At 42.4% G+C, this 12425-nt stretch overlaps 1 protein-coding gene across 4 annotated transcripts in view; it reads right to left on the reverse strand.

The window, feature by feature from the left end:
* Positions 1-523: 523 nt before the first annotated feature.
* btbd8 (BTB domain containing 8) overlaps positions 524-12425 on the reverse strand; it is a 28250-nt gene continuing 16348 nt past the window's right edge. For 2 of the 4 annotated variants that reach the window (XM_061977442.1, XM_061977440.1), the window contains exon 6: positions 524-2476. In XM_061977442.1, coding sequence (XP_061833426.1) covers positions 1986-2476 — 491 coding nt within the window. In that variant the 3' untranslated portion in view covers positions 524-1985. Of the gene's footprint in view, positions 2477-2732; positions 3323-12425 lie in introns of those variants that run through there. The other 2 variants (XM_061977444.1, XM_061977443.2) reach the window with 2 other exon arrangements.

A 12425-nucleotide genomic window follows, 5' to 3' on the forward strand; every position in this document is an offset into this window, starting at 1 on the left:
ATCTGTCGCTTTTTTGTATTGAATTGCACATGAAGACAATAGAGAAATGTGTGACCTATGTTTTGGAAAATGAACTTTAAACCATAGCTCCGTTATTTGTCATAAATGCATGAAATAAAAACAGGGTCTTAAAAAGTCCTAAATCCAACTATTTGAATTTAAGGCCTTAAAATGTCTAAAATTCTCCGAAAATCTCATAGAAGGTCTTAAGTACGATTTTGAAAGGTCTTAAAAATCTATTAACGTTACTTTTATTTCAAACATGCGTTAACTTCAGTATTGCTTTTAAATGTTTCGATTTTTGGGGCCTCTATAACGTACCTACAGAATAGGTTACCTGTGCTGCCCGCTTGGAATGAATGGCGGGCAAAGTGTGTTCACTTCCATTAAATGTGAGCTAGGTCTTCAACCTCTGTGCTCTTCAGTGAGTCCAAAAATAAGCCTTCCACAGAAAAAAGAGGCACGTGGCATAACACCAAGTAAGTCCGCAGCTCCACAATAAACCACTTCAACTCTGCTTCGACACAAACCTTTATTTTTATAACTGGACACAAAAGGCAAGGCTATATCTGATCATTGTTTTTCCTAAAGGCTGATATACCTTTAAAGGCCTACTGAAAGCCACTACTAGCGACCACGCAGTCTGATAGTTGATATATCAATGATGAAATCTTAACATTGCAACACATGCCAATACGGCCGGGTTAGCTTACTAAAGTGACGTTTTAAATTTCGCGCAAAATATCCTGCTGAAAACGTCTCGGTATGATGACGTCAGCGCGTGACGTCACGGATTGTAGAGGACATTTTGGGACAGCATGGTGGCCAGCTATTAAGTCGTCTGTTTTCATCGCAAAATTCCACAGTATTCTGGACATCTGTGTTGGTGAATCTTTTGCAATTTGTTCAATGAACAATGGAGACAGCAAAGAAGAAAGCTGTAGGTGGGAAGCGGTGTATTGCGGCCGACTGCAGCAACACAAACACAGCCGGTGTTTCATTGTTTACATTCCCGAAAGATGACAGTCAAGCTTTACCATTGGCCTGTGGAGAACTGGGACAACAGAGACTCTTACCAGGAGGACTTTGAGTTGGATGCGCAGACGCGGTACCGTGAGTACGCTTCCAAACATTTGATCGCTTGCCCGTACGTGCGTGCCGCTATGTGCATGTCACGTACGTAACTTTGGGGACTTTGGGGAAATATATGTGCTGTATGAACTTTGGGGAGGTGAACGGTACTTTGGGCTGTGGGATTGAGTGTGTTGTGCAGGTGTTTGAGTTGTATTGGCGGGTGATATGGACGGGAGGGGGGAGGTGTTTGTTATGCGGGATTAATTTGTGGCATATTAAATATAAGCCTGGTTGTGTTGTGGCTAATAGAGTATATTGTGTTTATTTACTGTTTTAGTCATTCCCAGCTGAATATCAGGTCCTCACAGCATCTTCCCTATCTGAATGGCTCCCACTGCCCTCTAGTCCTTCACTCTCACTTTCCTCATCCACCAATCTTTCATCCTCGCTCAAATTAATGGGGAAATCGTCGCTTTCTCGGTCCGAATGGCTCTCGCTGCTGGTGGCCATGATTGTAAACAATGTTTGGATGTGAGGAGCTCCACAACCTGTGACGTCACGCTACTCGTCTGCTACTTCTGCTACAGGCAAGGCTTTTTTATCAGCCACCAAAAGTTGCCAACTTTATCGTCGATGTTCTCTACTAAATCCTTTCAGCAAAAATATGGCAATATCGCGAAATGATGAAGTATGACACATAGAATGGACCTGCTATCCCCGTTGAAATAAGGAAATGGCATTTCAGTAGGCCTTTAAACTGAAACTGTCATGAGAGAACCTTTCCCCCCACTTGTTTGTGTGACATGAAAGCACTTCTGCATGCATAACAGCCCCACTGAATAAACCAGGACCAGTATGGTTTGAATGGCTAAATATGGAGTCTGGTTTGTGCGACAGGGTCCTCCTCGCAGTCAGTGGTGTGTTTCCAGTTCCACGATGGTCCACTCCCCCTGTGGCGAGGCGGCGTCCTCCGGGGAGAAGCTGGTCACGGTGATGCTGGTGGACGAGTCCTCCAGGGGCGAGATGAGCTCAGCCCAGCGCTTGAATGTCTCCCTCTCCGGGGACAGGAAGGCCCGGGTGTCAGGGCAGTCCCGCGACAAGGACAGCGTCTGCTTGATGAGGTACTGGGCCAGGTTCAGCTCTTCGGGCACCGGGTTTATGACGCCCAGATTGGACTGCTGGTCCGAGAGGAGTTGCTTGAGCAGGCTCCAGTCCTGCTCGGCAAAGCCGTGCTCATCGTCCCCTCTCGGCTTTCCTTCCTCCTCCGCCTGACGTCTAATGTTCCTGTCCGTGCGGCGCTCAAACGCTTCCCCCGCGTCCGTCTCGTAAATGGGGGAGAGGGCTTTGGGTGGCGTCCGCTCATGTTTGCCGCTTAGATCCAATCTGTCACAAGCAATGTGGCCTAAAAACAATTGACAATACTGCAAAATGACAAAAGTCTATCACAGTTCTTTCATGGACAAAACCACTGCAGGCGACAACACACAATGTACTTCCCACCAAGGTTGTGTGTATTTACATTCAAGGAACACACCTGCTTGCACTCACAGTAGGAAGGGGATTCATATGGCCTCATTAACATGACACATGAAACGTGACAAATTGCCCTCACCACTTTAGCCGCCAAATGCCAGTATATATATATATATATATATATATATATATATATATTTTTTTTTTTTAAAGGGGAACTGCACTTTTTTCTTTTTAATCATTCACAATCAATGACTATTTTTGCATTCTAACTTGTAAAGAAAGGCTAGCAATGCGGCTAACGGGAGCAAACAATTCTACCGCTAAATCACTTTTAAAAATGCATCCACCAATACTTCATTTACATTCTGTAACCAAACTGTAGCAACATTGTTATCGTAAGAGCAAACACAGAGGAACTCTTTTTCTAGCGTGCTTTGATATTAGCTGTAAAAGCTAACTATGGAAATAAATAAGCTAGCTTCTACACTGTGATAGGACAGACATTTCATCTTTTCTTTGTACACAGACTGTGTAGTTGTAATAACACACATGCTGTGTATCATGATCATTATTAAAGTGTGACTCACTCCATTGTTGGTCCAGCTTATTTGGGTAAGCGCTCCATTTATGTCGAAATAGCTTGACTCAAAATTCCACATTTACAACGTCAAATTCATGCCGACCTCGGTTCTTTGGTTTGCGTCTGCTCCAACGTCTCACTCTTCCTTCATGCTGATTTCTAGAAGCAGTAGTTCATCCTCTGTATGTTCAGCTTCAAAAAGATAAGTTTGTGAATCCTCAGTTGTCCAAAAATAATCGTCTTTGTTGTCTATTATCAAGTCTGCCATGATTACAAAACACAAGTGTTTGTTTCCAGAAGTAGGAACTAAGAACTGTTGCCAGAAGTCAGAAGTGTGCTGCTATGGGAACGGATATCAATGCGTGAAAGAAATCAATTATTATAATGACCAAAAAACAGTAAATAATGTACATATTACATATTGTTATGAAGGTGTCTGTTTCTACATTATATATATACTTGCAGTGTGTATATTGTACATATTACATATTGTTATGAAGGAGTCTGTTACTACATTATATATATACTTGCAGTGTGTATATTGTACATATTACATATTGTTATGAAGGTGTCTGTTACTACATTATATATATATACTTGCAGTGTGTATATTGTACATATTACATATTGTTATGAAGGTGTCTGTTATTACATTATATATATACTTGCAGTGTGTATATTGTACATATTACATATTGTTATGAAGGTGTCTGTTACTACATTATATATATACTTGCAGTGTGTATATTGTACATATTACATATTGTTATGAAGGTGTCTGTTACTACATGATATGTATAATTGCAGTGTGTATACAAAATGTTGGAGGGCTCTGAAGGCTCCAACAGTGACTCTCATTAGTCACATCTTCTAAGCGTTTTTTTTAATCATCTTTAAAACCCTAAAAAAAAAAGACATGTTTTCTTGTCTCTCATATTGATTGTGAACAATTCCAAAAAAAAGTGCAGTTCCCCTTTAAAATGTGTTTTGTGGCATTTCCAACTTTGACCACAGCGTCACGGTTGCTATGTTGAGGGGTACTTTCCATCATTTTCAGCAGACCGCATTGCAAAGTGTGAAGCCATTCCCTGCTGTAACACTGCAGAGTGTCAGTGACTTGTGTTGTGTTGTATTCAACTGTAACACTGCAGAGTGTCAGTGACTTGTGTAGTGTTGTATTCAACTGTAACACTGCAGAGTGTCAGTGACTTGTGTAGAGTGTTGTATTCAGCTGTAACACTGCAGAGTGTCAGTGAATGTAGAGTGTTGTATTCAGCGGGTGTTGTCAGTGACTTGTGTAGAGTGTTGTATTCAGAGGGTGTTGTCAGTGACTTGTGTAGAGTGTTGTGTCAGCTGTAACACTGCAGAGTGTCAGTGACTTGTGTAGAGTGTTGTATTCAGCGGGTGTTGTCAGTGACTTGTGTAGAGTGTTGTATTCAGTGGGTGTTGTCAGTGACTTGTGTGGAGTGTTGTATTCAGCGGGTGTTGTCAGTGACTTGTGTAGAGTGTTGTATTCAGCGGGTGTTGTCAGTGACTTGTGTAGAGTGTTGTATTCAACGGGTGTTGTCAGTGACTTGTGTATAGTGTTGTATTCAGCGGGTGTTGTCAGTGACTTGTGTAGAGTGTTGTATTCAGCGGGTGTGTCATGTCCCAACTCTTACATGGCACCAAATATGTTTCTCTGTGTGTGAAACATGTTCTTGTGTAGCAACATGTGTGTGTGAAACATGTTCTTGTGTAGCAACATGTGTGTGTGAAACATGTTCTTGTGTAGCAACATGTGTGTGTGAAACATGTTCTTGTGTAGCAACATGTGTGTGTGAAACATGTTCTTGTGTAGCAACATGTGTGTGTGAAACATGTTCTTGTGTAGCAACATGTGTGTGTGAAACATGTTCTTGTGTAGCAACATGTGTGTGTGAAACATGTTCTTGTGTAGCAACATGTGTGTGTGAAACATGTTCTTGTGTAGCAACATGTGTGTGTGAAACAAGTTCTTGTGTAGCAACATGTGTGTGTGAAACATGTTCTTGTGTAGCAACATTTGTGTGGTGAAACATGTTCTTGTGTAGCAACATGTGTGTATGAAACATGTTCTTGTGTAGCAACATGTGTGTGTGAAACCTGTTCTTGTGTAGCAACATGTGTGTGTGAAACATGTTCTTGTGTAGCAACATGTGTGTGTGAAACATGTTCTTGTGTAGCAACATGTGTGTGTGTGAAACATGTTCTTGTGTAGCAACATGTGTGTGTGAAACAAGTTCTTGTGTAGCAACATGTGTGTGTGAAACATGTTCTTGTGTAGCAACATTTGTGTGGTGAAACATGTTCTTGTGTAGCAACATATGTTTGTGAAACATGTTCTTGTGTAGCAACATGTGTGTGTGAAACAAGTTCTTGTGTAGCAACATGTGTGTGTGAAACATGTTCTTGTGTAGCAACATTTGTGTGGTGAAACATGTTCTTGTGTAGCAACATGTGTGTGTGAAACATGTTCTTGTGTAGCAACATGTGTGTGTGAAACATGTTCTTGTGTAGCAACATGTGTGTGAAACATGTTCTTGTGTAGCAACATGTGTGTGTGAAACCTGTTCTTGTGTAGCAACATGTGTGTGTGAAACATGTTCTTGTGTAGCAACATGTGTGTGTGAAACAAGTTCTTGTGTAGCAACATGTGTGTGTGAAACATGTTCTTGTGTAGCAACATTTGTGTGGTGAAACATGTTCTTGTGTAGCAACATGTGTGTGTGAAACATGTTCTTGTGTAGCAACATGTGTGTGTGAAACATGTTCTTGTGTAGCAACATGTGTGTGTGAAACATGTTCTTGTGTAGCAACAAGTGTGTGTGAAACATGTTCTTGTGTAGCAACATGTGTGTGTGTGAAACATGTTCTTGTGTAGCAACATGTGTGTGTGAAACATGTTCTTGTGTAGCAACATGTGTGTGTGAAACAAGTTCTTGTGTAGCAACATGTGTGTGTGAAACATGTTCTTGTGTAGCAACATTTGTGTGGTGAAACATGTTCTTGTGTAGCAACATATGTTTGTGAAACATGTTCTTGTGTAGCAACATGTGTGTGTGAAACAAGTTCTTGTGTAGCAACATGTGTGTGTGAAACATGTTCTTGTGTAGCAACATTTGTGTGGTGAAACATGTTCTTGTGTAGCAACATGTGTTTGTGAAACATGTTCTTGTGTAGCAACATGTGTGTGTGAAACATGTTCTTGTGTAGCAACATGTGTGTGTGAAACATGTTCTTGTGTAGCAACATGTGTGTGTGAAACATGTTCTTGTGTAGCAACATGTGTGTGAAACATGTTCTTGTGTAGCAACATGTGTGTGTGAAACATGTTCTTGTGTAGCAACATTTGTGTGGTGAAACATGTTTGTGTAGCAACATGTGTGTGTGAAACATGTTCTTGTGTAGCAACAAGTGTGTGTGAAACATGTTCTTGTGTAGCAACATGTGTGTGAAACATGTTCTTGTGTAGCAACATGTGTGTGTGAAACATGTTCTTGTGTAGCAACATTTGTGTGGTGAAACATGTTTGTGTAGCAACATGTGTGTGTGAAACATGTTCTTGTGTAGCAACAAGTGTGTGTGAAACATGTTCTTGTGTAGCAACATGTGTGTGTGAAACATGTTCTTGTGTAGCAACATGTGTGTGTGAAACATGTTCTTGTGTAGCAACATGTGTGTGTGAAACATGTTCTTGTGTAGCAACATTTGTGTGGTGAAACATGTTCTTGTGTAGCAACATGTGTTTGTGAAACATGTTCTTGTGTATCAACATGTGTGTGTGAAACATGTTCTTTTGTAGCAACATGTGTGTGTCAAACCTGTTCTTGTGTAGCAACATGTGTGTGTGAAACATGTTCTTGTGTAGCAACATGTGTGTGTGAAACATGTTCTTGTGTAGCAACATGTGTGTGTGAAACATGTTCTTGTGTAGCAACATGTGTGTGTGAAACATGTTCTTGTGTAGCAACATGTGTGTGAAACATGTTCTTGTGTAGCAACATGTGTGTGTGAAACATGTTCTTGTGTAGCAACATTTGTGTGGTGAAACATGTTTGTGTAGCAACATGTGTGTGTGAAACATGTTCTTGTGTAGCAACAAGTGTGTGTGAAACATGTTCTTGTGTAGCAACATGTGTGTGTGAAACATGTTCTTGTGTAGCAACATGTGTGTGTGAAACATGTTCTTGTGTAGCAACATTTGTGTGGTGAAACATGTTCTTGTGTAGCAACATGTGTTTGTGAAACATGTTCTTGTGTATCAACATGTGTGTGTGAAACATGTTCTTTTGTAGCAACATGTGTGTGTCAAACCTGTTCTTGTGTAGCAACATGTGTGTGTGAAACATGTTCTTGTGTAGCAACATGTGTGTGTGAAACATGTTCTTGTGTAGCAACATGTGTGTGTGAAACATGTTCTTGTGTAACAACATGTGTGTGTGAAACATGTTCTTGTGTAGCAACATGTGTGTGTGAAACATGTTCTTGTGTAGCAACATGTGTGTGTGAAACATGTTCTTGTGTAGCAACATGTGTGTGTGAAACATGTTCTTGTGTAGCAACATGTGTGTGTGAAACATGTTCTTGTGTAGCAACATGTGTGTGTGAAACATGTTCTTGTGTAGCAACATGTGTGTGTGAAACATGTTCTTGTGTAGCAACATGTGTGTGTGAAACATGTTCTTGTGTAGCAACATGTGTGTGTGAAACCTGTTCTTGTGTAGCAACATGTGTGTGTGAAACCTGTTCTTGTGTAGCAACATGTGTGTGTGAAACATGTTCTTGTGTAGCAACATGTGTGTGTGAAACATGTTCTTGTGTAGCAACATGTGTGTGTGAAACATGTTCTTGTGTAGCAACATGTGTGTGTGAAACATGTTCTTGTGTAGCAACATGTGTGTGTGAAACATGTTCTTGCGTAGCAACATGTGTGTGTGAAACATGTTCTTGTGTAGCAACATGTGTGTGTGAAACCTGTTCTTGTGTAGCAACATGTGTGTGTGAAACCTGTTCTTGTGTAGCAACATGTGTGTGTGAAACATGTTCTTGTGTAGCAACATGTGTGTGTGAAACCTGTTCTTGTGTAGCAACATGTGTGTGTGAAACATGTTCTTGTGTAGCAACATGTGTGTGTGAAACCTGTTCTTGTGTAGCAACATGTGTGTGTGAAACATGTTCTTGTGTAGCAACATGTGTGTGTGAAACCTGTTCTTGTGTAGCAACATGTGTGTGTGAAACATGTTCTTGTGTAGCAACATGTGTGTGTGAAACCTGTTCTTGTGTAGCAACATGTGTGTGTGAAACATGTTCTTGTGTAGCAACATGTGTGTGTGAAACATGTTCTTGTGTAGCAACATGTGTGTGTGAAACATGTTCTTGCGTAGCAACATGTGTGTGTGAAACATGTTCTTGTGTAGCAACATGTGTGTGTGAAACCTGTTCTTGTGTAGCAACATGTGTGTGTGAAACCTGTTCTTGTGTAGCAACATGTGTGTGTGAAACATGTTCTTGTGTAGCAACATGTGTGTGTGAAACCTGTTCTTGTGTAGCAACATGTGTGTGTGAAACATGTTCTTGTGTAGCAACATGTGTGTGTGAAACCTGTTCTTGTGTAGCAACATGTGTGTGTGAAACATGTTCTTGTGTAGCAACATGTGTGTGTGAAACATGTTCTTGTGTAGCAACATGTGTGTGTGAAACATGTTCTTGTGTAGCAACATGTGTGTGTGAAACATGTTCTTGTGTAGCAACATGTGTGTGTGAAACCTGTTCTTGTGTAGCAACATGTGTGTGTGAAACCTGTTCTTGTGTAGCAACATGTGTGTGTGAAACATGTTCTTGTGTAGCAACATGTGTGTGTGAAACATGTTCTTGTGTAGCAACATGTGTGTGTGAAACATGTTCTTGTGTAGCAACATGTGTGTGTGAAACATGTTCTTGTGTAGCAACATGTGTGTGTGAAACATGTTCTTGCGTAGCAACATGTGTGTGTGAAACATGTTCTTGTGTAGCAACATGTGTGTGTGAAACCTGTTCTTGTGTAGCAACATGTGTGTGTGAAACCTGTTCTTGTGTAGCAACATGTGTGTGTGAAACATGTTCTTGTGTAGCAACATGTGTGTGTGAAACCTGTTCTTGTGTAGCAACATGTGTGTGTGAAACATGTTCTTGTGTAGCAACATGTGTGTGTGAAACCTGTTCTTGTGTAGCAACATGTGTGTGTGAAACATGTTCTTGTGTAGCAACATGTGTGTGTGAAACATGTTCTTGTGTAGCAACATGTGTGTGTGAAACATGTTCTTGCGTAGCAACATGTGTGTGTGAAACATGTTCTTGTGTAGCAACATGTGTGTGTGAAACCTGTTCTTGTGTAGCAACATGTGTGTGTGAAACCTGTTCTTGTGTAGCAACATGTGTGTGTGAAACATGTTCTTGTGTAGCAACATGTGTGTGTGAAACCTGTTCTTGTGTAGCAACATGTGTGTGTGAAACATGTTCTTGTGTAGCAACATGTGTGTGTGAAACCTGTTCTTGTGTAGCAACATGTGTGTGTGAAACATGTTCTTGTGTAGCAACATGTGTGTGTGAAACATGTTCTTGTGTAGCAACATGTGTGTGTGAAACATGTTCTTGTGTAGCAACATGTGTGTGTGAAACATGTTCTTGTGTAGCAACATGTGTGTGTGAAACATGTTCTTGTGTAGCAACATGTGTGTGTGAAACATGTTCTTGTGTAGCAACATGTGTGTGTGAAACATGTTCTTGTGTAGCAACATGTGTGTGTGAAACATGTTCTTGTGTAGCAACATGTGTGTGTGAAACATGTTCTTGTGTAGCAACACTAGCAGACATTCTGCTTGCTTGGATTGAAAAGATTGAGGCTTCGTATCTTAGCAAGTTTTTAATTGTGACTTCTGTTGAAAAAGATGCCAAAGCGGACTTATTTCACTGCGGAGGAGACGACTACCTCTGGTTCAGCGGGACCTCTTCCAAGAGTACACACACATGCACGTCCTCCCTTCTGCTCCTTTCTCTCCTCTCGTGAGCAGCTTCTTTGTCCATGGTAATGTACTGGAAGTGGATTTGACTTTGTTTTAAAATGGCAGTTGGGTTGTTCAAGTTTAGGGTTTTTGTGCTTTCTGATCATTTGTGAGTGCACAAAAAGGGACATCTGTGTGTGTTTGTCTAAATCTATGTTCATCACCTAATTGTTATGTTTAATATACAGTACTGTACCAATACTACTAGTACTATAGTTGCAGTACAGTACTGATTTTTGTGATTGGTGATCAAATACTAATATCTAGGGATGTCTTGACTAAGGATTCTTTGGATCAGTGTGTCCAAACTACGGCCCGGGGGCCAAATGCAGCCCGCCGGCGTCCTTAATTTGGCCTGCAAGATGTTCGATAAGGAAACTGACCGGTGGGGTATTTTTCAAATGTAGTTCAAATATCTGGTGGACTCATTTAGGAGACAACATGGGTAAGCCAAGTCAATTATCAGGAATTGTGCTCTGAGGAGTGTAAGGCACAGCATTACTAGTATAACCCAATCCAAAGAACCTTCCCTAGTCATGGCGCAAAAAAATGCAACCAACAGAAAATAAATCAATACACCTGGTTACACATAACACAACCTGCTCACTGAACTTTGTGGACATTAAAAAAATGTTCAGGCACTATAAAAATTCTAAATTATACCCATCTAAATCCATTACAATGCATGATGGGAAAAATGCTAAATACTCTCTCTACACTTATCCAGGTTTGGCGCACTTTAGCTGCTTGATTTTTCTGATTTTAAGGAGGTCACCACAGAAGTAAACAAGGAGGTGGGAGTCGAACTTTCACATACTTTTAAGATCCAATTTTAATAATTTAATATACCAATTATATTATTACAACCCATCAATCCATTCATCTTCTTCCACTTATCCGAGGTCAGGTCGTGGGGGCAGCAACCGAAGCAGGGAAGCCCAGACTTCCCTCTCCCCAGCCACTTGGTCCAGCTCCTCCCGGGGGATCCCGAGGCGTTCCCAGGCCAGCCGGGAGACATAGTCTTCCCAACGTGTCCTGGGTCTTCCCCGTGGCCTCCTACCGGTCGGACATGCTCTAAACAGCTCCCGAGGTAGGCGTTCGGGTGGCATCCTGACCAGATGCCAGAACCACCTCATCTGGCTCCTCTCCATGTGGAGGAGCAGCAGCTTTACTTTGAGCTCCTCTCGGATGACAGAGCTTCTCACCCTATCTCTAACAGAGAGATCCACCACCCGGCTTAGGGAACTCATTTCGGCCGCTTGTACCCGTGATCTTGTCCTTTCGGTCATAACCCAAAGTTCATGACCATAGGTGAGGATGGGAACGTAGATCGACCGCTAAATTGAGAGCTATGCCTTCCCCACAGGACTTCCCGAGGGACACGGTCGAATGCCTTCTCCAAGTCCACAAAGCACATGTAGACTGGTTGGGCAAACTCCCATGCACCCTCAAGGACCCTGCCGAGAGTATTGAGCTGGTCCACAGTTCCACGACCAGGACAAAAACCACACTGTTCCTCCTGAATCCGAGGTTCGACTATCCGGTGTAGCCTCCTCTCCAGTACACCTGAATAGACCTTACCGGGAAGGCTGAGGAGTGTGATCCCACGATAGTTGGAACACACCCTCCGGTTCCCCTTCTTAAAGAGAGGAATCACCACCCCGGACTGCCAATCCAGAGGTACCGCCTCCGATGTTCACGCGATGTTGCAGAGTATTGTCAACCAAGACAGCCCCACAACATCCAGAGCCTTAAGGAACTCCGGGCGGATCTCATCCACCCCCTGGGTCTTGCAAACCGAGGAGCTTTTTAACTACCTCAGCAACCTCAGCACGATAAATAGGAGAGCCCACCACAGATTCCCCAGGCACTGCTTCCTCATAGAAAGACGTGTTGGTGGGATTGAGGAGGTCTTCGAAGTATTCCCTCCACCGATCCACACCATCCGCAGTCGAGGTCAGCAGAACACCATTCGCACCATACACGGTGTTGACAGTGCACTGCATACCCTTCCTGAGGCGGCGGATGGTGGTCCAGAATTGCTTCAAAGCCGTCCGGAAGTGGTTTTCCATGGCTTCCCCGAACTCCTCCCATGTCCGAGTTTTTGCCTCCGCGACCGCTGAAGCCGCACACCACTTGGCCTGTCGGTACCTGTCCGCTGCCTCCGAAGTCCTATGAGCGAAAAGGACCCCATGGGGACAAGCCCGGCCACCAGGCGCTTGCCATCGTGCCCC

Source organism: Nerophis lumbriciformis, linkage group LG18, assembly GCF_033978685.3.
Source record: "Nerophis lumbriciformis linkage group LG18, RoL_Nlum_v2.1, whole genome shotgun sequence".
In the NCBI taxonomy this organism is placed as follows: Eukaryota; Metazoa; Chordata; class Actinopteri; order Syngnathiformes; family Syngnathidae; genus Nerophis; species Nerophis lumbriciformis.